This window comes from Nicrophorus vespilloides, unplaced genomic scaffold (genome assembly GCF_001412225.1).
Source record: "Nicrophorus vespilloides isolate i.1.1-1 unplaced genomic scaffold, Nicve_v1.0, whole genome shotgun sequence".
In the NCBI taxonomy this organism is placed as follows: Eukaryota; Metazoa; Arthropoda; class Insecta; order Coleoptera; family Silphidae; genus Nicrophorus; species Nicrophorus vespilloides.
In genome coordinates, this window is record NW_017099532.1 from 13,261 (window position 1) to 40,920 (window position 27,660).

General features: G+C 28.0%; 1 protein-coding gene across 2 annotated transcripts in view; it reads left to right on the top strand.

The window, feature by feature from the left end:
* LOC108564682 (facilitated trehalose transporter Tret1-like) overlaps positions 1-27,660 on the top strand; it is a 31,590-nt gene that overhangs the window by 1,893 nt on the left and 2,037 nt on the right. Inside the window, exons 1-2 of one of the 2 annotated variants that reach the window (XM_017923770.1) lie at positions 10,303-10,866; positions 10,930-11,036. In XM_017923770.1, the coding sequence (XP_017779259.1) occupies positions 10,970-11,036 (67 nt within the window). In that variant the 5' untranslated portion in view covers positions 10,303-10,866; positions 10,930-10,969. Of the gene's footprint in view, positions 1-10,302; positions 10,867-10,929; positions 11,037-27,660 lie in introns of those variants that run through there. The other variant, XM_017923769.1, reaches the window with a different exon arrangement.

Here is a 27,660-nt window from a genome sequence, read left to right on the forward strand (position 1 = left end):
ATATGACAGTGGAAAAAGGGTTTCTTCCAGTAAAAATCTGTATTCAACGAAGTGAACTTGAAAACGAACGCGTTCCACAAACTTGATCCCCTTTACGAGGCCTGCTGCAAATAAATTAGAAAGTGAATTTCGTCGAAGACTAAGAAGTCTTTTAACAGCAGCGCACCTTTTTATTTCTCGTTCTCTTCTCTCCTTTCCGGCGCAAATTGCCGGCATATTAATAAATGGAAACAGAAATCATGAAAATGCATTAAAAAAAAGTAACACGCCGTGCGCTCGTTTCTAATCTAAAGTAAACGTGATAATCGCGCACTTTACGTAATATATTTATTGATTTAAATCTGTTACTTTTATCTCGTGTTGATTACAATTTGTAATCTTAATCCGAGAAAGATTTAATTCATTCTTTACACATTTATTTACTGTACTTTTTATCTCTTAAATAACTTCTTTTCCATTGAAGTCAGATTACATGACTTACTCAATACATAATTTTATAAATAATTGAACTCATATTTTTTTTTTCTTAAATATCTTCTTTAGCTTGTCTCTAGCACTTGTCACCCATTCAAGTGCTATACGTATCACAATTTGTTTAACTATTATCTGAAGTGCTCAAGGGATAAGGGATAATAAATATTTAACGTATAATCATCTGTCTATAATTTGTTTTTGGTACAGAACACCCATTTCAAGTATTATTGACATCACACTTGTTTAACTATTAAAGTACTCTATTAATGACTTTCTAAGTAATTAACGTATAATACTTTTTCCTTCAAATATATTCTTTAGTTTTCTCATTAGTACCGATCACGTATTAAAGAATTACCCGCGTTACAGCTTATTTAACTATTACTTGAACATCTGGATCATGTAAATAATTAACGAATCACATAACAGCTCATTCAATAAGTTCGCAGAATGACATATAGATGGCGCCTCTATCGACAAATCCATTTGAAGTACCAACCTTCGGACGACACCTGTCAAAATTTCATGGCAATCTGACGTTTAGTTCACAAGTTATAGTGGTTTTAGTGACGCTACTTTTGAAATTTTCAAAACAATGAGGCATTTTGAGGCCGAAGATAAATCGTTGTACAAGAAAGTATCAAAATGTCGGAGAAGCGTTCGAATGAATGTATCACTCTTGAAGGAGACTATGTTGATGTATAAAGTCGAATATTGCCCAAAAGTTGTTGATTTATTAGTCATCCTACGAACTTATTGAGTGAGGTGTTATATTTACATTTTATTCATAAACAACTAGTATTTACATTACAATTATTACTTAAAATACTCAATGGATCATATTATTATAAACAACTAAAGTATATTAATACTTAATTATTTTTTTGTTTTAAATAATTTCTTTACTTCGTCTTTACTACACATTACTCATTCAAGTGTATTTGCTCAACAACTTACTTAACGATTACAGTGGAACCTCGCTTAACAAGAATAATACCGTCCAGACTCGTTAAGCGAAACAATATTTCCCATATAAATAAATGTAAAATATACATACCTAGTTCTTTTTAATTCTCTTCTTGCGGCTTTTTCTACAGGAACACTTTTGAAAGGGTATTCAAACTTTGCACAGACTAAAATCATACATAATATGTCTGAACACAAGTGCGGAAAATGATGTAGAAAGCGAACAATGCGAGACTTTTATTCTCCTCGTCAATCGTTTTGCGAAACGTCGCTCGTTAAGCGAGTCATTTGCGCTACAATTTGTTTTGTTCGTTATGCGATTTATTCATTATTCCAGGTGCTCGTTAAACAAAAAAATTGTGAATCATCTTCATATTTTCTTCTATTGCAGAATGAACCAACCTGGAATGCGAATTCTATTTGCAGAAAACAAAAAAATCGAAATAATTAAAATTTATGATACATACCTAATTCTATTTAATTCTCTTTTCTTATTCTCTTAAGGTTGTTTTCTTGTGCCTTTTTCTTCGGGAACACTTTTGCAAGTGTTTACAAACTTTGCATACACAAAAATCATACATAATATGTCTGAACGCAAGTGTGGAAACTGATGTAGCAGGTGAACAATTCCAGACTTTTATTCTCCTCGTCACTCGTTATGATAAACATACAGAAACAAAACAAGACAGACTTCGCATTCATCATTAATGTTGCCAGTCGATTTTCCATCTTTGCAAGACTTCTTCCTATTGGAAATTTCACCTTTCTTAGACTGAGAGTAGTTGAAGGTGGAACTTATATTGTATGTTTATTTATTTGGTGGTTAGCAGCTCATTCCATGGAATACACTTGTTTCCCACGCAAAATCCCTGCTTTCCAAAATCTAAGCTTATATATAAAGATAACAGAATATTTGTATTCTCTGACATATATTTTATTAGATTCCTTTCTTCTTTTGCACCAGCAAACTAATATTATATCAGTCAAAGAGCTCAAATTTTGAATCTGTCCTCGCGGAACTTACGCTATTTAGTTTCATGAAACTTAGTATTTAACACAGACGATTCTGTGTCAAAATTATTAAAATAATGAATGCAGGTTTATATTTTAAGTCAAGGCTAAAAATCTGTTATTCATGGTTAATACCCAGTTTTCAAATTACATAAATCTCTTCAAAAAAATAGGGTTTTTAAAGTCCGGGAAATCCAATTACTATTCGAGCCACTACTTGTTTAACTATTACTTAAAGTAGTCTATGGGTCATCATTTCATAAATTATTAACATATAATAACAAATATTTCCATTAATTTTTCTCTTAAATAGCTTCTTTAGCTTAACTTTAGTACCGGTCACCCATTCAATTACTCGACTTGTTTAACTAATACTTAAAATACTCAATGGATCATTTGATAAATAATATCATAAAGTATAATAACAATTTTTTTTTAATAACTTCTTTATTTTGTCTTTACTATCGTTAACCCATTCAAGTACTATTTGCACCACAATATACTTGACTAATACTACTGAATGGATAATTCCACAAATATTTACACTTTTATCTTGAATGTATTTTATAGTTTCTCTTCAGTATCGATCATCCATTTAACAATTATCTGCGCTACAAATGGTTAGTTTGTCTTTACAACCGATCACCGATTCAAGTAACATCTGTGACACAGACATAACAAATATCTACAGTTTTTATTTATAAATAGCTTGAAATACTTGAAATACTCAATGGATAATTCCAAAAATGATAAAATTATACTAATCAATATTTTCACTTTTTTTCTTAAATAGCTTCTTCAATATGTTTCTAGTACAGATCACCCATTCAAAAGGCCATCCGCACCACAACCTGTTATCTTTGATTTGAAGTAGTCGATCGATAATAACAAAGATTTACTTTTGTCTTATAAGTTGCTTCTTTAGCTTTCTTTTAGTACCCATTCAAGTACTATGCGGTCCATAACTTGTTTAACTATAGTCGATACAGAATAACAAATATCTACATTTTTCTTATAAATAGCTTCTTAACATGTTTTTAGTACCAATCACCAAGTACTATCCGCGCCACATCTTGCTTAACTATTACTTGAAGTACTCGATGGATAATTCCAAAAATAGTAAACATATATTAATCAATATTTTCACTTTTTTCTTAAATAGCTTCAATATATTTCTAGTACAGCTGACCCATTCAAAAAGCCATCCGCAACACAACTTGTTTAACTATAGTCAATACAGAATAACAAATATCTACATTTTTCTTATAAATATTTTATTAACATGCTTTTCGTATCAAGTACTATCCCTGACACAACTTGTTTAAGTATTACTTGAAGTACTCGATGGATAATTCTAGAAATAGTAAAAGTATACTAATCAAAATTCTTACTTTGTTCTTAAATAGATTCAATATATTTCTAGTATATATTTCACCCATTCAAAAAGCCATCCGCACCACAACTTGTTTAACTATGATTTGCATTACACGACAGATTATAACAATTATTTACATGTTTCTTATAAATAACTTCAATTTTAATAACAATCACTCATTCAGTAATATCCGCTTCACAACATGTTTGACTATTATTTATAAGACTCGATGGATTGTTTTTATAAATTAACTGTAATAAACAAACTAGTTAAATGCGCATTCCGCAATGCCAATGGTGGCGCTCTCGGATGAATATGTATTTGCAATACTTTCATGTGAAAATTTGACATTTAAATTGTATCTGTGTCACAAATTGACCCGTAATTTATGCACGGCAAATAATTAATGATTCAACATAATTTAAAAGAAAGGACGTTTACGTCACGCTACTACTTGTTAAAAAAAAAACTTTGGCAACTTTAATTCGCTGAATCTTCACTAACCAAAAAAAAACTAATGGTTTTCGCTTTTACTTCTTTTTTCGCGTAGCTATTATTTTTATTATGGAAATAAATCACAGGAAATATTATAGAAATAAATCTAATTACCGTTCATTTGGTGGCAACGAACGATGTCCAAAGAAAAACCCAAGGAAAAAATACTAAAATTAATTCAAACACACGCACTGTGCGATAATGGCTGGAATTTTGAGCGTGAAAATCCATAATTCATAATCACCGAAAATTATCTAAAGAAAAAAATATTTAAAACCCGCCGACTCGATTTTCGACACTTCAGTTCAGTGGTCAGAGTGTTCCAGAAGACAATTGTTTACGCAATAGTTTAAAGAAAAAAAAAATTTTTCTTCAGCATCGGAAAGAATTGTTCGAGGTTTTTTTATACAAAAGGTATTGACTTTATATACATTTCTACTGTATTGCTTGTATGGTGTTAACGGAGGCTGTATTTGGAGATTCAATTAGGGATTGATTAATATACCCGAGTTTGCACAACGTGCGCGAATTTTGCGTAAGAAATTTAAATTACGAATAATATAAGTAAATCCAGATTCTGGTTATCGTTCACACTCGAAGTAGTTTCGAAGCAGATTGTTTCCGGTGAGAGCAGTTTTTTAATTTCCCGCCTCCGAAAATTTGTAAGTAGTTAATCACGCGTCACCTTACGTCCGCTCGCTTTCTTGATCTTATAATTTCCGAATACCGATTCAGGCCTACTTAGGTCACAAATTAAATTAAATATATAGTAGCAAAAAAAAAATGAAACGAACAAATAAAAAAAAATTGACGAAAGTATTTAAATTTAGAAAGAGTATTTAAAAGAAAGGTAACTCCGTTACGTTCACCTCTACGAACACTTAGCACACTTAATTTCCGTTGAGAAATTTTAATTTTATAAATATGTAATATAAAAATTTGGAACTTTATGTGAAGAAACTCTTGTAAAATTACAATTTATTAATAACATTGTTTCCTACGTTCAATTAATAATAATACAGATATTCGGTTAACGAACAAATCTAACTGCGAACAAATTGGACAATGGACACTTTACTAAATATTTGGCGTTACTTTCGGGCGTTAACTCTAGTGGAGATATCATGCTTAAAAAAAAGTACAAAACTAATAAAAAAATACATAAATAACTAACAATACAAAAAGAGAATTATCGCAATTAAGTTCGTTGCTTGTAGGAAATAATTATAAATTAGCTTTTAATGGCTAGAGAAAAATAGAAATGAATCAGTTTCCTGTGTTTTTTTTATTTTGTATTATTTTATTATTGTTTCGTTCAGAGACAAAAATTCGTTTAATTGTATTTGTATATTGTATCCGTTTCGTCGTGGATATTTCCTATTGTGAAAATGGACGGTGATTTAACATCCATACTGTGCGTGTGTCATTGATGCAGGCATTCATCTGTTTCCATGTAAACAATTAGGCGACACGTGCTTGTTGCCAAGCAATTCGTTGCGGATCGACAACTTTCGATTTTAAAGCGACTGCAGTTGCCTATAATTTCGTAACAATTGTCAGATGATTTTGTGAAATTATATTATGATGATTATTTGGAAATTGTTTATATTATTACCCTATGTTATGTGTTACATTTAGTCCCTACTGAGCACGCGGCGGAAACTGGCGAAATTGTGCGAGACACAAGCTAAATGAGAAGGGTAGTGGAAGGAAGAAGGATGGGATGAATATTTTCAAAATTACATAATCTGTGTTATCTTATACGCAAATTATATCACATTATATTTTTTTCTCGACCTTTGAAATTTGTTAATTAATTTCTATATAGGCAAAAATAATTTGACTTCCGATATGAGAATAAGAACATTCCATTAGTGGTTACAGTTGCCTACAACTAGAAATAATTGTTATTTGTGATGCATAATTTTGAAAATTATATAATATGTTACTATTATGTTTATCTAACATATTTATAATGCTCTAATGTTCTCCAATTTTGTAATTATCGAGTATGGAATTATTTCCACATTACTCTATTCCTTAAATAATTAGTTTGGAGGTGAAATAGCTTGAATTCCGGTATCACAATAAGAAAATTCCAAGAAAAGTGGTTGGACTTGTAAGGAAATGAACGGAAATATGTCTCATGTTTGATTACATTATTTTCAATTACTTGAGATATAATTAGTATAAATCAATACCTCGTTTCGATCACTATAGCCCTATTTGAATTTTTTCAAATCAAACTATCTTAATTCAACAAAAGTCTATTTGTGTCGTTTATTTTTATGTTGTTTTAAACTCGTCGATTAATCCGGTTTCAAATATGTGGGATATTGGTAAAACCTATTAATCTGCACTATGAGAGGTTTTTCCGCATAGCGCGGACTGTTTGAAACCGGCAAATCGAGGAACTAAATAAATACAAAAATAAACCGCACAAATAAAGGGAAACCTCCGATTATTTATGTTTAAAAAAATAATAATTTTGTGTATTAACCTTTATTTTATGAATGAAAATTTCGTTTGTATTGAAATTTTCAAACCGCACTATAGTGGACCCGGACTGATCAAAGCCACACTATTGTTGTATTTGCAATAGTAATAGATAATTTTTTATAATCCAATACAAAAATTCTAAAGAAATTACTAGGGTTTGGAGCGAAATAAGTTTATAACATAATTATTACTATTATTGAAATGTATGTAAACTTGCTTAACTTCACTTTACAGTTGTTTAAATTTCAATTAGTTTTGTTTGCATGAAATAAAATGTTCTTTATTTGATGTAAAAATCTTATAGAAATGTTAAGAATTTACATAATACATTAAAGAAATTCCAACAAAAGTGGCTTGGCTGATAAGAACCAATTATAATCTAAAGAAATTCACGTTTTAATTGCAAGGTTAGGTTTATTTAACATAGGCTTAGATAATAATTAGATAAAAAAAACACATTTTTAAATTACATAGTGAAACCATGAATACAGATATTTTCAGTGTAAACTTGATTAAATTTACTTAACAAGAGCTTTATTGGATAATTAATTAATGACTCATTCTTTAAAAAAAACGTTTTTTGAAGCTTGTTTTCAAATGATAAACAACAGAAATTGCCATTTTTACGGCTGTGTAATTAAAGTTGCCTAATGTACGACATGAGCTAAGTGGATTGGAGAATGTGAAAACCTACATGTTAAACTTAATTTGTTTTTCCGTCGTGCATTTAAAGTTGCCTACCTGGATACAGAAATACTATAATTATTTTTACAGCTCTCGAATGACTTACATACTGACAAATAAATTTGCCTCATATTAAGCGTTAATTGTCAATTATAATTGTTTTGTTCACACATTCCTTTGTTCGCACGAACGTAGACTTTGCTATTGAACTTATATGACATATATCTTCTTTTTTTCTTTTTTGGAGGCTCACAAAAAATAGTTGAATTAACTGGAATCTTAGAGACTTATGAACGAGTCGCTCCTGAGAACTAAATTCATTTAGTACGTATTATCGAGCATATATTAAACTAATGTGTACGTTAGTAAACTTATCTAATTGTTAAATAAATTGAAATAACACAATTAATGACAAACTTAATTTATTTCCTGCCATGTATTTAAAGTTGCCTATGTTGAATGTAAACATTATTATTGTTTGTTAGTTCAGTATGTTCACGTTATAAAAGCGTATATCAGTTTGCATAACATAGGCTATTAAGAGATTAATGACACTATAAAAAATGAATTACAGCCATCATCAAGCAGTTTCATCACGCAACGACTGCATGCATCCACGATTAATATAATTTAGACTATTAAAACCAGATAAATTTTAATGCTACAGCCTCAATTAAGAAGTGTTAATCGTAACAAACACTCGATTAGTTAAACGCAATTTGTGTTGCATAACTCGTATTTACACTAATGATTATAATTAATGAATTTAGACCATTGGTATTATTAAGTTGTTAATAATAGGAGACGTAAACATATTAAAAAGTCATTAAAATTTTAAATAGATTTTCAAAAAGAAAATTGTATTTGGGTCAGCAAATATTAATTGTAACAAAAATAAAAATATGAATAAAGTCATAAATAAGTGCACTTCAATCAACAATTGTGTTATGGCATATAATCGTAACGATATGGTTTTATTTGCTGACCCACTCGAGATAAATCAAATAATGCTATGGAAAGTGCTTTAAACAGAAATAGTTGAATTGAAATGAATAAAAATATATGCTTTGTTCATTTTTTTTATTCTCTCAATCTTATCATGAGATTATAAAAGTAGGAAAATATGCTTATTGCAATTAATGCAATGGAAATTTACAAGCCAATTAAGAAACTTCAATTTGTTTTTTTAATTATAACTGTTATTACGTTAAAAACTTGAAGTTAGAAAAAAAATATAATTTAAAACACAAATTTTATGTTTCATTTGTTAATTAGCTTCAAACAGTCAAACGGAAATTATATTTATACATTTTTTTTTATTATAATTCTTTTAATAAAATAAATAGTTCAATAAGAATACTTTTAGATAGAGAAGTGAAAATTATGTTTATTCACATTTCCTTGATAAAAATAAGAAGTTCAATTAAGAATTATCCAATAGTATCTGTTTTGTTATAATTAACTTGAAATTAATTTGAGATATAGATGTGAAAATTCAGTTTACTCACATTTTATTAATACATAAATTAGTTTTAAGAAATAGTTCTATTAGCAATTTATCCAATGATTTTTGTTTTGTTTCAATTAACTTGAAATTAGTTTCATCTATAGACGTGAAAATTAACTTTATTTACATTTTTTCACTGAAGAAAATTAGTAATTATCTAATGATTCTTGCATTGTTTTAATTAGTTTTATTTAGTTAAGTGACAATTAAGTTTATTCACATTATATCAATATAGAAAATAGTTCAATTAGCGATTATCTAATGAATTTTCTTTGTTTCAATGAGTTAATTAGCTCGAGACTATAATTAAGATACTTGAAACGATTAAAGAATCCTGATTTATCATGGAACTGTTTAAATATACTGAAAAACCACTCGATTAAAGTGAACGTGTTTCTCGGAGTTTCATTAATAAAACGATGCAAACGAATCTTGGTAGAAATTACAGACGAAGCGAAAATATTTGGTCTATACAAGGCAAAAAATAATAATAAAATGTTTTCTTATCGCTGCAATTCACATAAACCAAGATTAATGAAGTTAAAACCGTCATACTGCAAGCATTAAGAGAAGGAAAAGCAACACGTAATGTTTGTTTGGAAGTGCTTAAATCCTTGCCAGAGAGTGTTTTTCCGCGAGATACGAAAAAATATTTGTCGAGGAAAAAATAAAATAGTGAGTTCAAGATTAGATCGAGATGAGCTGTTGCGATGATGTTTGTTGAAGGATTTAGTTAAGGGGTCGGCAAACTCCGGCTCCTGAGCCGCATTCAGCTCATTTGATTGATTGTTGAGGATATTTTTGTTATTAAACAATTAATTGGTTCTAGACCGATGTATTGTTGCATGTAGAGGTAATAGTCAGATAAAATTAAATACTGAATTCAATATTAGATCGAGATCAGCTGTTGCGATGATGTTTTTTTGAAGGATTTAGTTTAATGGTTAATGAGAGGGGTCGGCAAACCACGGCTCCTGAGCCCCATTCAGCTCCTATGATTGATTGTTGCGGCTCTTTTCGTTATTAAACAATTGATTGGTTCTAGACCGATGGATTGTTGTATGTAAAGGTAAGGAGCAGGTAAAATCTTTACTTAAAAAAGGTTGTCGACCCCTGGTTTAGGGTTACAAAGGACAAATTGAAAGCAAATGCGGTCGCTTTTCTTTTGTTTGCGGAGGGTGTTTATTGTTAGAAGGGTGGTTCGGACTTGCACTAGCAGTAAGTAAAGTGGCGCGCGTGTATCGACCAAAATAGGCGTTTGCAGTGCAGTGCGGTGCAGTGCACCTCACCTAGGTCATGGCAGGATCGTCGCGCGAGTGCCGTCGGAGGCGGCGTCGGTTGCGGCAGTCCGCGATGGTTCGCGCATCGGACCGGACCTCTGAAAAAACTGAAAGCATTCAGAACATTACAAAAAAGAAAAACGCGCTTCTCTACCGCCTCCACCTCCTTCTACTACCAAATACTACCACTACTACCTGCTCTTCAAATCCACCTCTAAATCACTAATAATAAAAGAAGATAGATAGAGAAAGATAGAAGTCTCGAGATTAAGCCTACCTTGATCCCGCTTAAATACCCACCGTCATCACCTCTCTCCACTGCCACCTCCGAAACCAACCAACAAACACAAAAAAAAAACTGCAAACAAAAAATAAAACTAAGTAGCTCTACAACTGCACTCTTAGTTATAGTTAGTTAGCCAACTTGTGCTCTTACATCTCCATCCATCCGACCATCCATTTTCTTCCTCCGCTGCGTCTCGTTCTGTTGTTTACTTGTTTGTTGTCCCAGTGTGCGTGCGTATTGCCACTTCTTATTCTCGAATCTTTGCCAACGCTGCTGCTTCGCACGTGTGGTATGAAGAGTTGGCCCGAAGTTAAACCATCACCAATTCCCTGTGTTCTTCTTGTTGCTGCAGCTTAACTCGAGGAGAGCCCACATACAGACGAGAACCAAGAATGAAAGAGATGCATCGATTCAAGTTCCTCAAGGGCAAAGTCCCTCAACTGCTTGCAGTATTTGCTGGTAAGTCTCAAATTTATAAATTATTACTTAAGATTACATTTATCAAACGATGTTCATTTTTTATTAAACATCTTTTAATTTAACAAACTTTAAATGACAAGTCTCATCAAACTATATTTACTTCAGTGTCTACTTCAACTATTACATTTCAAGTTGTACAATCAATCAATATATGAACATAAAGTAATTATGATACAATTGTTATAAAAAGATTTTGAAATTACAAAACTACAGTAAACTTTTTATAATTACTCAAACTGTAATTAATTTAATTATATTTTTATTTACAATTAATTTAAATAAGATATCTTTTAAACCTTAAGTCATGATAAATAATTGTTAAATTAGATTTATTATAAAGTTACAATAAACAATATTTTCTAATTGCTACTTTAATCAATATCAAAATTTAAAAAATGTCATAAGATTAATATTTAGCACTCGATTAACAATCATTATTAAATTTTTATAAAATAATTTTTAAATTTTATACAACTATAAATAAATAAATATACGTAATTTTAACATTTAATATATTTTATATAACTTTTAAATCGCAAGCTGTACAACCATAAATAATATAGATAAAATGAAATTGGAGGTAATCAATAAACAGCAGCTGCTTGATTTCTTTTTTAATTACAAAGCTATAAGAAATAATATTTTTCAATTCATACTTCATAAGAACAAGAAGTGTACAAATAATTTATAAAATCAATATATTATCACCAATAAACTAAATTCAATAACTTAAGATTATATTCATAAATTATAACAATTATAAATTTAAAGTTATACAATTATAAATAATCCACTTAATTGAAAATTTACTAGGATATACAAACTTTAGCAAGAAAGTAGCTAATATTATTTAAAAAAATAATAATTCTAAATTATCTGTAAATTTCAATATTTCACAAATAATCGACTTATTTAAAAGTCGAAGTTTTGAAATTAACTACAGTTAAAATGAAAATAACTTAAAGTTACATTTAAAATAATTGTAAAATTTAAATTTGCGCTAAACAATTGACAAAATTAGTTGACTTATATTTTTTAACAAACATTAGTTAAATAATTGCAAGTTGTTTAAAAAAATGTAATCATTTGACTAATGGGAGATGTAAAATTATTAAACAATCTTTTAAAAAGGTATAATTAAATTTTTATATTACCAAAGATCCTCATCGAATGGAAATTAGAAATCAATTTGTTTTGGTAACATCCGCGCTCGATTTTGATTTTTTTTATTGGCACACATCTCTCTCTCTTTCTCTCCGCAAATATTAATTATTCTTTTCCTTTCTTCTCATATTTGTACATATCTATCTTCTTAGCTGTCCTCAATTTGAACTCTTTAATTATTAGTTTACAAAAGCAAAAAAAACATTTATTTTCACCAATATCTTTATGATCGATTTCTATTGGAATTCATTAACGTTTTTGTATTAGAATACAAACAAAAATTATATTTCGTTCATTTTTTTTATACATATATTTTTATTGGAATTCTTCATAATTTTATGAATAAAGAAATACTATATTTGGATTTGTACTTTACAACAGTTTTCATATCAAAATCAACTTTTTGTGTTTCTTTTTTGTAGTTTCAATTAAAAAGTTTCTGCAAAAAAAAAATGAAAATACAAATATCAATTTGATCGACTTTTATTGGAATTCTTTAACATTTTATACATTCATTTCCTGCATAATTTTCGACTATTTTATCCAATTTCTTTGAAATGTTTTTGAAATTAATACACTTATTATATTAATTAATACTTTTAATTGGAATTCTTTAAAAATTTATAAATATAAACAAAAAAAATCCTTAATTAATTTATCCTGTTATAAGTTTGTTTTTGCAATTATTTATTTGTTAAAATCAATTTCTTTTCTACTTTACAAACAAAATTTAAAACAATTTATCTTCTGTTTTTAATAAGAATTAATTAACTTTTTATGAATACAAAAAATAATCAATTTCTTGTCTATTTTCCGACTATTATTTACCAAAATAAAAAAAACCTCTTTTTCTATAGGAATTCATTAACATTTTATAAATACAAAACACAAATTTTATTTCTTGTCCACATTTCGTCTATTTTCCAACGAAATTGACTTTTAATTAATAGTTTGTTCGATAGCAAAATCAAAATACTTTTCGATAGATTTTCTATTCTATATAACTTTGTACTTTTCGATTGTTATAAAAGGAAATTGAAACCAATTTATCCTATTTTTGGTTTTGTTGTTGCAATAAATTCACTTTTTAATTAATTAACAAATTTTAATTGGAATTCTTCAACATTTTATACGCAAAACAAAAAATCAATTTCCTGTGTAATTTTCGACTATTACTAAACGTAATTAAAACCAATTTATACAATTATTTCTTTGTTTCAATTAATTATTAGTTTCGGAAAGCAAAAACAAAATATTTCTATCAATAAGTTACATTTTTTTTTATAAACACAAAATAAATTCCATTTTTAACGAATTCGAACCAATTCATTTTATTTTTATGCAATTTAGTTTTTAATTATTATAATTATATAAAATTACAACAATTTTTGTTCCATTTTTATTGGAATTTTGTAACACTAAATTCAACTTTAAATGTATTTCCTTCGTACTTTTTAACTATTTTTAAACAAAAATAAAACTAATTTACCCATTTTATTTCAAATAATATACTTTTAATTATTTTCTGAAAAGAAAGATGAAAAAACTTTTCACAAACAACTTTTATTGGAATTCTTTAAAATTTTATACATTTAATGAAAATATCCTGCATATTTTTCAACTCTATTTCAATCAAATAAAATAAACATTTTCAAACGCGAAAACATTTGTTTTTTGTACAAATAACTTTATATTCAATTGCTATTGCTATTGGTGGCATTGCTCAATAAATTCAACAAAAAAAAATCCATTCCATGTGTAAATTTTTAAACTAATTTATTCATTTTTGTTTGTTTCTTTTTGCAATTAATTTAATTGTAATAAATATTTACTGAATGCTAAAATTATTTTCTTTTAAAAACATATTTCTGATCAATTTTTAATTGGAATTCATTCACATTTTATACAGACAAAAAATCCACTCTCAGCGTTTTTTTTTTACTATTTTCTTATTTTTTTTAAATATATATTTTTAAATCGTAAAAATTATAAAAGAAAAACTTTTCACAAACACATTTTGATCTATTTTTATAAGAATTAATTAACATTTTATATATACAACAAAAAAATCCATTTCCTGCGTACATTTCATACATTATTCATAAAAAAAACCAGTTTACTAAATCTGTGGATTTATCCTATTTTTGTTGTTGTTATTATTGTTATAATTTATATAATTTTATTTCTAGTTTTATAACTAGTTTGCGAATTGTATATTACCCGGCCTTTCAATGTTTCGTTTCTTTCTTTCCTTTTCCTCTCCGGTTGTGGTTTTAGGCGTGCTGGACGAAAATAAACCAGTTTAATAAACTTTTCGCTTCATTATCTGCGCCAGTTCGATGCTGCGGAGACCACTCGACAGAGCATTCCTCGGGGGAGCTTGCAAACTCCGTATTAAAACTTAAAATTTCATTTACGTCATTACCTACCTATTTCTATGCTATATTCAAATTTTATACACAGTCTAATACAGATTTACTTCTTATTAGAGTGTATTTTCTAGTTTCTAGGTAAACGAGTTATAAAATTATTATTGAACATAAAATATTTCAACAGAATTATCTCTATTTAATTAAAATAAAAATCACCCATTCGAATTTGATCTCTGTTGCTTAATTTTTGTGAAAATGTATGTACTTGACCTTACTTATCTATTTCAATACCAAATTGAAATTGTCTAATTGAATTTAATATTAGATTATTTTACGGCTAATTGTTATTTTTTAAAACTTCTGAATACGCGTTCTATTAGCTTACCAATCACCAATTCGCGTTGCTTAACTTTTGAGATACTACTGGATGAACCCCGCTTTGCTATAATTTGCTTAAATTGACATGTCTCATTAAATTTAATATAGATTTAATAGATATATTAGAGTGTTTTTATTATCTTATGATTGCTAAACACACATCCGCATTGCTTAACTTTTGTGAAATTTTAAATTGCATACAGACGATACTCGATGTTTAAGAAAAAAAAATCGCCGAGACTTCGATTTGAAAACAGTTATTTTGTGTAGTCATTCTATATGTTTTTTGTTTCCTGACCTCGGCAACACAGGCTAGATCAGATAAATGCTAAGTGAAGCGTGGAGAAGTAAAAAATCCAAATATTAAAATATAAATTAACAAATTTCCTAAGTTTAATACAGATTTATTAATGCAAAATTTGTTACTTTTTCTTTATAAATTGAGAATGAAATCTTCATGTTTACAGAGTAATTTGTAGGTTTTGTAATAATTTTGTAACTTTAATAACAATCACACATCCACATATCAAATTGTTTAACTTTTGTGACGCATGAAACTACATGTTTAAGTTTAATAATTACCGACATTTTATGACTATACTTTTATAGGGAAAAAAAAGAGGTTTGTTCTGTATAAACAAAACAACACCTCAATTGTCAAATCAAAATGTTCAATAAAAAAAAACTCGCATAGTGCGTGTTAGATCAATGCGAATTCACTACATTTTTATTGATAAAATTTGATGATGAATTTTAGTGAAATAATTTACTAAATTCTGAAAAAATATGTACACAAAATTATTTGTTTGTAGAAAAACGATTGTTTTTTTTTCTTCAAATATACAGTCAAGTCTCTTTTTGTGCTGTTAATTTTTATGCGCTTTTACAGTTCTCGATTGGTCTGGTTTCTATGAGTGCGGGAAATTGGCAAAACCGCATTATTTGAGGTTTATATCATATCTAAAACGTATATGAAATATCTATTTATAAAAAATTTGATACAAATAGTGGAGACCGTTACTTTATAATTTATCAAGTTATTCCTTATAATAACGGTTTTAATCAGTGTGTAAAGTAACAGTAACAAAGTAAACTGAAAGATGTATTCCAATGCATTTTATCATACAAAAAACTACGGTAATCAGAAATCCAATTAACGTAGAAAATAAGAAATTTAATCAAGTGGACTTTGGAAGCGATTTTTATTACGATAAGCGAACGCAATTGACTAATGTCAACAGTTAACTTAAAAAAATGTATTTCTTTTGTTGATTCGAACATAATTTGAAGCTTTTCTATGTCTTTTTTGATCAATGTATATGTTATTGTAAAAGTACACATTTACCGCTCAGTAAATGTAAGTTCAACTTACATTTACCCACCATTTTCGAGAAATGTATACACTTAATAAAATAAAATATATAAGTTATGTCACGCCAAAAAAAAACTAATCTTATAATCACAGAATTATTTTATTTTGATCCTAACACATATTTTGCTGGTACCCTAACCTTGATATACAAAAAATGTATCTCTTATTTATTATTTTTAACTTTTACCGATATACGTAGGTGAAAGTATACATTTACCGGTAGAAGTAGATATGTGACGCTGCTGTCAGATTTATACTTATATTTACTTATAAGATTGTGTACTTTTACCGTGACATATATACATTTTACTTCGCCTTCCGAATTGTTGCAATATACTGTATTTCTATATATACTTCTGTATTTTTCGCATCGTAAAAACCGCGGAAAAATTGCTCGCTCCGCAAAATGAATGTCACCTGATTTCCCTGATTATGGAATCATATTCGGAATAGACGCATAAATAAATTAAAGCACAATTCCGTGCGAGCCTTTCATTCATTTCACGTTCCGCGAAGACTCTGAATTCCATCCCATTTTCCCTCCCCGCGATAGAAGGAAAGGGAGATCCCCACACAAACGCTGGATTCAGAAATCCCCAAAGGACACTTCCAACCGCCGCTTTCCATACGACGCGTCACGTCCGAAGTCATCTGCACATCTAAATAATTCGCGACGCTTTAATCGGTTTTTCGTTCTCGGAAACTTGGAAACTTCGACATGTTTAATTCAATTTTCATTTGTATTTGATGCAATCTATTTTATAATATATACAATTATTCGTTTCGCTCATCGCATTTCGATCAGGTAAATGAATTGATTCATTCTCGAGATAATTGAAAAAAAGAACTTTGTAATTATTGACAACTGTTCATAAACATTTCCAAATAACTTTAATTAATAAATCTCTCGTAATTTCGAAGAAAATTGGGAAACAATAAAAGTTGTTTACGTTTTTTCTTACCAGTATATAAACTATTAATGATTTATGTTAATCTCAAGAATAATTCTTTGTTGTAAAATTAATCTTAAAGTTAAAATTTTCGGTCTTTATTGTTTTATTTAACATTTTGTAGGGTGTCCCTTCAAGACCGAAAAATCTAAATTTTAAATAAAATAAACTTTTTAAATCATTAAACGTAAATTAGACGTGTGAAAGTTGCCCTCGTCGGCTTTGCTGGTACAAATGCGTTCTTTTGACGAAATTTGGCTTGACTGGGCTAAACGATTCAACGATAAAGCGTCAAAATGACGAACTGTAGCGTCATTCTGTTAGAAAACTCACCGTTCTCTTGTTGTAGTTGAGCTAGCAAAGCCCAGGAGGGCATTTACCAGATGTGTTGTTTCATACATAACTTGCACATGTTTACTTTACGATTAAATCATAATTTCAATATTTTCTCAAAAAGAAGTGTGTTTTATTTAAAATTGAGATTTTACGGTTTTGTTTTGACACCCTATATAATGATATATTTATACAACTAGATAATGTATAGCAGAGTTTCTCAACCTTCTTGCTGCGTGCTACAACATATTTGACATAAGTGACATAATTACTTTATGTATTTCAGCAGCTTCTTGATGTCATATATAGAATAACTACCTAAAGAATCAATTAAGATCAACATTCCATAAAATAACTAACGAGAATTTAAAGGAATTAGAATATGGCAATGAACTATATAATAGAAATTATTAAATTTTAAAACTTAAATAATTCGACAGTAACTTTGTAATTATGGACAATATTGAATTACAATTGATACTCAAATAACTTTACATTATAGTACATATCAGTTTTAGAAGAAATCACGAAACAATAAAATATATTTGCGGTTTTTTCTCAAAACAAACAAACAAAAATTAGATTTTTTTTCTAGTTACAGTCTTCTATCTAACTAACTACATACATTATATTACATCATACAATACCGCTATTTTAAAAAAAGTAATATATAAAAAGACAATTTTCAAGGATTTTGCGGAAGAACAGAATTCGTGTCCAATTTTATTAACAAACATTCTTTTTCTGTATCAAATAACAAGATTTTTTTAGATTTCTCGAAGGATTATTTTACCATAATTTTGGCACTATGGTAAAATAAAAATCCAAACTACTAAATTTCAAAACCTTGAGTAATTCTAGAAGTAATTGAAAGTTTACGATTGTTGATAACGTTTTGTTATTTTTCTCATGTAATGTTAACTCATAAACTCGCATAAGTATTGAATCTAATTGCGAAACAATACAATTTTGAAAAAATATTTATGATTACAAATATTATATTTCTATTTTCTTTCTTAAAAGTATTAAATAATATACATTTTCCTGAAATTACTTAAGAAATTTGAAAATTACAAATAAATCTAGTCATAAAATAAAAAAATTGAAATTGTAGACAATGCGAATTTGTTCAAATAACTTTAAATTAATATTCTGAATTATTATCATTAATATTCTGTAGTTTCTGAAGAAATCATCTCGAAACACGTAAAATCCAAACTACAAATCAATCACTATGACATTTAAATGTCAGCTATTAAGTGTTTTTTTCATTCTCTCGCTGTTGTTTATTCGTTTCGAGAATTTTTGTTTCATATTTTTCGACGTCTCTCGATCTCTTCCGCACTCGAGTTTTGTATAACGATGATGCGAAGACGGTCGGTATTTCGCATCGTCGAAATTGTGATGTAACGCGAAAACAGGCTTCGTCCGAGATTAGGAAACGGGTTTATCTGGTCAATCTTCTTGCACTCTGCTCTTTCGTTTCTTCACCACACATTTTATTTTTACTAGCGTTTTAATTTCATGGAGAATCCCAGGAAGCGCGCAAACTATTATCGATCCAACAAACCAGATAAAGTATTTTCATATTTTTCCCTGAATTCATAAATAAATCTAGACAACAAAAGCGTATTTTCTTTTATTAAAAAAAAATGCTCTTATTATGATCATATTTCACATTTCATTTCCAGATGTTTATGCATTCGGTAGAAAACGCCTCCTCGATTATAAAATACGCCAGTTATTAAACATGCAAACGATTCTGTTTACGTAACAATCTCATTTATTTATTTATTTTTTTTGAAAAATATATTGGAATATTTTCTGTTCGAAGGAATTTGTGGAAACAACAAGACGTAAGAATCGTCTTTCTGGGTTTTCTTCTTTCGTTTCATTGAGCATTAATGAAGCGGTTTGTTATATATAGGAAGTGCGGGTATTTCCAAACGGTTCAACCTTATTCTTCGAAACTTTGCAGTCTGGAATTTCGCATGAACAAAAAAAAACAGCAACACAACAACAACACGCAGAGCGTATTTTAATTGAAACCTTCTGTAATTGCTTCTGTTTAAATAGTGAGACTTTGGAAAAACGATACGATTACGTTTCGCAGATATTGATATTCTTTCGTGAACTTGTTTCAAGGTTAAAATCGATGAATACCGAACCAATATAGGAAACAATGTAAATGCATCAAAGTTTTGCTTTTTATTTCCGAAAAATTATGTTTTTCGTTTGCATTACATTGCATTGAGGCATTCGAACATTTATGTATCAAATGTATCCAATTTCGAATTCGAGTTCCGAATTCGTGGTACAATTATTTAAATTTACGTTACGAAGACCCTCTTGTTTTTCACACATAAAGTTCCAGTTAAGTGTCGATTTCCAAATATTTGTCGCGTATAGAAATATTCAAAATATATATGAGTACCGAATTTTACGTATATCAAGTTCCGAATTGGAGTACCGAAGTTCCACTGTAATACAAAATTAATGAGCTGCGCAAATTGATTTATTGTAGGTTTTACTTTATTATAAAATTAATGATCTTTTTTTTATTTGCTCGCTTTTAAGCGTTACGAAGAACTTTTTGCTTGGTTTTCAACACATAATTGTAACTATTTAATCTATTTAATCTATTTTACTTATTATTTTTATAATTAGTTAAATGATTAGTTTTGAACAATTGTCGTGTACCGAAATTTTCAATATATGTACAAGTACCGAATTTGTCGAGTTCTACTGTATATACAAAATATTTCTTTTGCGCAAGTTTCAAAATATTTTTTGAGTTGCGCAAATTTCAACAATTTTTGTTTTAATCGTTACGAAGATAATTTTAATTGTTTTGACATATAATTACAATTATCTAATCTACTGCATTTTTCATTTGTTCGAGGCTCACTTCAATAGTTTCAGTTAAGTGAACATTCGTAAGTTCATTCAAAAGTTGTACATGTTAATAAGGTCAATTGCAATATTTTTTCATTAAAATTTAAGCATTTCGAAGATACTTCTACTTTTTTTTACCTAAAATTGCAATGTTATCTATTTTAACATTACTTTGTGTGCTATTTGTTTATTTTGTTTATTAATGTATTTATATTATTCAATTTGTGAGTTTTGTTTTATATATTTTTTAATTATTAGTAAACCAAAGCTTTAGTTAATTGAAATTAATATTTTTGTTGAGATTTGAACACTAATTCCATTGAAATGAAGGGTATAGCTTATTTTTCATTCATTTCAGTAAAATGAAGATTTTTATATTATTCAATTTATGAGTTTTTTATAATGTGAATAGTTTATTTATCTCACTTAATTAGTATCAGTTAAGTGTCTAGTTTCGATCAATTGTGGAGTACCCAAATATTCAAAATACACACGAATATCGGTATTTTTACGAGTTTCGAATCGTATATATATATATAAAAAATGAACGAGTTATCCAAATTACATTTTTTTAGGACAATTGCAACAAGTTTTCATATATATTTAAGCGTTAAAAATATTTTTTAATTGTTTTCCAGTACATAATCTAATCTATTTTTCGTATTTATGGGATGCACTTAATTAGTTCCAGTTAAATGAGGCTTCAATGCAAATTCGTTGTTTCATGCGACTTTTTTCATTTTTAATTGCCACATAAATATGGCTTCAATGGGAAAGAATTATTTTGTTATTGATAACGGGACTTTATCAATTATTTTCAGTATAATATAAAACCTGAAACTAAATGAAATCGAAACTAATTACAAATTCAAAAAATAAAATGAAACATTTTTCTGTAAATTATTGTCATTAAAATTTGTATTTATTAATGAGAGATTAACTAATTAGAAACAAAATAATAATTGTACTTTTGGTAAAATATATTAATGAATTTATGATATACAATTTATGAGTTTGTATTTTATTCAATATTTTCTTCGTTCTTTATTTGTAATTTAGCGGAATCAGTTAAAACTTTAAATTCCAGATGCAAATAACAATTCATGATTAAGTAAAATATATTAGTTTCGTTTTATTAGCATATTCAAATTTCATGCAAAAAAAAACTAATTAATTTCGTCGGTCGCTTTAAATCCAGTTATGTTACATTTTTATCATACTTTTTATGATATAAAAATAAAGCCAACGTTGATCTTTTAATAATAAGGGCGTTAATCCGGATACAATATAATAATCATAATACAACGAATAGATTTACACGAAACGTCAATAATATAAAAAAAAAACACATGAAACGTAATAGTCATGTCGTTATGTAAATCTTGATTACTTGAGACGCAGCTTCGGATCTGTGTGTGTGTGTTTGCCCATTTTTTTTATAATGGCGCAATTAAACAGGAACAACAGAATACGAACAAAAAAAGAACGATCATGAATCGTCGATAAACAGATTAATAAAACTTAATCGCTCTGTTAAAACAGGCGATGAGTATATCGTCTCCATGGAAACAAAAACAACAATTATTGTTATGTTTAATTATGCAATGCGGTGGATGCGGCGGTGAGTCGGTCAGGTGCGATGACGGAAGAAAAGGGGGTCAAATCTCTTGCGGTGCTTCTTTCTTTTTTTATTTCTCCTCGTCTTAATTATTATCATGTACTAACCATACGTAGTTGCTATTTTTTTGGGGAATTCTTCTCATTTTGACTTCGATACCGAAATCACGATTTCTCGCATTGAACTTGACCTTTCGGCCGCGGTTGGCGAGAACGCGGCGCACGCGATTTTCGCATACTCTCCGCATCGACCAATGAAGAAGGAGAAGAAGAATTAGAATGAGAAGTACAAGAAAACAAAGGAAAGGCTGGGTTAACAGTCGAGGAATTCACGGCATCGCTATTTGCGTAATTCGTGTTCTACTTTGATAACGAACGGCCGTTCCAATCGATTGCTGAGACCTTACGAAATGTGTAGAAACACTCACAAAACTCACAAATGATTACGATTCAAATGTTGTCGAATTCAGACGATTGATGTCTCTTTGATGCGGATAAGTAAACTATGTAGCATTATAAAATAAATGGCTTAGATTTAGAGATTCAACTGTCGAATGTTCGATTAACGTACTTTACGACGTACGTTAAACGAAAGGAGGTTAATCTGACCTTTAATATAATCAATTTATATATGTTGTTCGCACGAACGTACACGTTACTGTCGAAATCTATCGCCATGTGATGCACATTTGTTTACATAATCAATAAATGATAATAATTTGTTGGTCAAATTTAAATAAATTGAGATTTTTATGAAATAACAATTTTGACGATAATTTCTTATTTACAATTAAAATTTCAAACTATTTTACGTACTTTTGCTGTTGATTTTTAATTATATTTTAATTTTATGTAATTTGTATTTCGAAATACATAACACCTTGACAAAATTTCGATTATAATTTATTTTGTCCTCCGAGAAAAATATTATCACTTATAAATTTGTATATTCATAATATTTTTTCTTTATTCTTGTCAATGTTTTTTACATGTCAAAATTGATTAATTATCCTGCTGTATTCACAACTGGGATAAACAATAATTATAATGAAATATTCTAAGCAATCTAAGCTTTTTGATGCGGATAAGTAAAATAAGTTCCATTATCAAATAAGTGGCTTAGATTTAGTGATTTAATTATTGAATGTTTAATTAACGTACTTAATGTCATATGTTAAACGAAATCATTTTCTATTTGTTGTTTGCACGAACGTACATGATATGTACACTTTGCTGTCAAGAAATAATAATAATATTTTTTTGGTCAAATGTAGGTAAAATTAATATATTTATTTTAATATTTACATGAAATAATAATTTTAACGATAATTTCTTCTTTACTATTAATATTTAAAACTATTTTACGTACTTCTGTTGTTGATTTTTAATTATATTTCAATTGTACCTTGACAAAATTTCGATTATCATTTAATTTGTCCTCCGAGAAAAATATTATCACTTATAAATTTGGATATTCATAATATTTTTTCTTTATTCTTGTCAATGTTTTTTACATGTCGAAATTGATTAATTATCCTGTTGTATTCACAACTGGGATAAACAATAATTATTATAGAATAATCTAAGCAATTTAGAGATTCAATAATTAAATACATTGTTGAAGTACATAACTTATAAATAAATTTTTATATGTTAAGCGAATGTATTTTATTTATATTGTCACACTTCTACATTCACATTCGATTTTTGAGCCCATTGCTGTCACCTAGTTCTCTCAAAGTTCATACATACGAACACTGTTATTGAAATTATCCAAATTTCTATAAAATCGATACATACTTTTATCTTGAATTACATAAATCACAGTAGCAAATAACTTTTTTTTGTCTTCCGAGGAAACTTTTAATTCATTCATAAAATTACCAGTTAACGTGCATAATCATTACATACATTTCCATAATTCAATATTTAGCATTCATTATTAATTTGTTACACACGTGTATCTTTGTTCGCACAAACGTACTTTATGTTTATACGTATATACATTTTACGTCCGAAAACCATTTGTATTTATTTGCGTACATAACTTTTATATAAATTTTCGTACGTTAAGCGAATACACTAATTTAAATACACATTTATTTGTATCTGGGAACATATTTAATTTCAATCTCAGAGTAATATTATTTATTTCTTCCTTAAAAGAGTTATCGATAAAAATAAAACTGTATTGATTTAATATGACTTTACTAGGAATCAAGTAGTAATCAAGTACGTTCGCACGAATATTTGTACGTTATTATGTACGTAATATTGAACATGCTAGTAAAAGCTAGAAATGATTTTGAAATAAGCTACATTGTAATTTGTGATATGTTAAGCTAAGATTAGAGACGAATATTTGTGAAAATAACTTTACTCATAAAAGTATAATCACTGATATAAGCTTGAGAATGTATTCCATTGCATAGTAATAATGACGTCGAAACTGGATAAACAAAAGATTATATTATGTTGAAACGATATTTTTCTTTGTTCCTCTTTCTCTCTCTTTCTGTTTTCATCACTATGTTTGTAACTAAGTAAGTGTAAGTGTAAATAGTTTAAGCAAGTGAATGTGTGTAGGCCAATAAATCCGTTGATTGCATCGATTGGCGTCAATCAGGAGCCAATTATGATCAATCTGAAACCGTAAATTTTCCTAGATAGTCACTCGTCGTTTGCACTTTATTCGGAGCGAATCGAATCACATTTTCTTGTATAAATTTTCAATTTCCTTTTTTTCCATTGACGAAACTTGCGTGCAATTATCATTTATTATCACTTGCAACATTTACATTTTCATAATTAAAAATGTAAAATCAACAATTCTTACGTCAATTTAGTAATTAAGAAAGTAAAATTCAAAATAAAATTCTTTAATTTATAACACATTTTCTAGTTGTGTTTTGAATAAACTTGATGAAACGTGTGCAATTTCCAAGTTAGTAATGATAATAACATTAATATTTATTCACGATAAAATTTTGACGTAATTTACGTTTTAATCGTGCAATTATCACTTGCCAATTCGAATATTCATCAATTTGAATACGAAATTATTAATTATTACATCGTAATAATAAAAAAAATCAATTTTTATTGATTTTCTGAGAAAATATTTATTTAAATCATCTCTTGTTAATTGAAATATTCAGTAAATTTGAATATTAACTTATTATTACAACATTGCCGCAAAAAAAATGTCAATTGTTTCGTGCATAATTTGGAATGCTGAATTACTAATTGTTATGAAATTATCAGTTTGAAATGCATAAATTACAGTAGCCTTATAAAATAACAATTTTTGATTTTGCATTTGTAATTATTATCAATAGAAATTTTATTTTTAAATGAACATATTTATCATTTGTAAAATTAAAGCATTAACCATATTTGTAATTTCGTTTGTATAAACAATTGCATACATAAAAAATAATTTAATTATACATATATAAATCATAGCTGCAGGATAAAATAACAAGTTGATATTTTAAAATTCTTGTTTTTTTTTTAAATTTTTCAAACTAGTTTTGTCGTCATATGTAGATTATTTCATTACTTTACTAAGAAAATTACTAAATATTTCGTAATTAATGTCTTTGAAGAAAATAAGTAATTTAATACAAATCAAATTTGTATTTACATAAAAATTAGTATACAGTGGAACCTCGCTTAACGAGTATAATGCGTTCCAAAATTTTCGGATTTTTACTCGTTTAGTGAAACATATTCAAAAATACACATAATACGTGTACATAAGTTTTAAAAATGATTTAGCGAAATCCGGGACTTCTCATCTAGTCGTTACTCGTTAAGCGAATCATTTTTCTTTCATTGAATTTTGCTCGTTAAGCGAAATGTTCGTTATGATAAGCAAGGTTCCACTGTATTTAGTAAATTTCATAATTATTTTATTTGAAGAATCGATATTTTTTTTGTTTGTTGATACAATAAGAATATTATTGCATATGTTTAGAAATTTCTGTTTAATTAGTAAAGTTTCCATTTATTATAACTGGAATAACGTAAAATTCATGATTATTTTCGCGATAAAACAAGAATTTTAGATTTTCCAATTTTCCAAGGAAATTTAAGGAAACAATTTTATTGACAATTATAAATTAGCATATTTATAACTTATAAAGAAAAATTGCTAATTATTATTAAAGTAAATCGTATCTGCGTGACTAAAGAACAATTTACGATTTTCCAACTTTTCAGGAAATTCCCATTTTATTAGCATAATTTAGAAAGTAAAATAATTAATGATCTTGAACTTGTTTTCATGAAATACATCAATCATATTATTTGATGAATAATCGTACTTTTTCCAAGGTTCCATTAAAAATAATCTCAAACCATTAATATTACTAAGATCTATTAGTGAGCTGTAATCATAGTAGATTCATTAATAAATATTTTTATTGTTACAAATTACTATAAAGATTTTTTCTTTAATCACGTGAAATACTTTAATTGATATATTAATAAAATAATTAATTAATTAAAAAAATAAAATATTAAATAAAAATTGTTTAATAGAAAAATTCAATTTTTAGGAGCACTTTACTTTATTTTTCAGTTTTAAATTATTTTTTGTCACTTTCATCTTATTTTTTTAAATACTTTAATACACAAATTCTATTATTAACAATGGCACTTTACACTTAAGATTCTGCAATTAGTATTTTGATTATTACAAATTAGTATAAAAGATATCTTCATTAATCTTCTGAAATACCCAAATATATAAATTCGATTAATAAACCGAATAATATTGTTTTGTCTATAACTTGGTGATTTACCGTTTTCAGTTTTAATATCTTTCTGCTAATTTTGTCCTAGTTTATTTTCTTTTTCACGCGCAAAGTTATAAATACTCGGCGCAAGTGTTTCGGCTTTTTGGCGTCCGACACTAATGTCAAGCACATCACCTAAAAATAGGGAAGCAGACGCCGCGTGGACGCCGTTTCCATGGCTACCAGAAACGGCGTCCACGCAACGTGCTTAGCATAATACAAATATAATTATATAATAGTTACTGTTGATCATTTAATAATTACGATTATTAATTTGTCAGATTTGTAACTAAAATGATAATAATTATTTTTGTGCATTTCTTTCGTCGAAGCTGTATTTAATAATTTCTTGGTAAATCGCCAAAATTGTAAAATATAAATAGCTTTTGGTATAATCATGAAATATAATGAATTTTCAATGTGTAACTCAATATTGGATGGCAAACGGAATTACTCGCCAAAAATACTAATCCTAAATAGAAATTAAGTGATGAAGCAAAGTGCAAAGTTTGCTAAACTTGTTGCTATGAATACATATATTTTTTTTACGTGTGCATTTGTTTTGGTGTTAAATAGAAAGAGTGTACCGATATCAGAGACTTTGTGCCAATTTGGCAGAGAAGGCAATCCAGAAATAATAATGAAACGCCCTTGTGCACATGCCGCCCGCAATAATGATGTATTAATTTAGCGAATTTACATTAATTTCTGTTTTTTGCT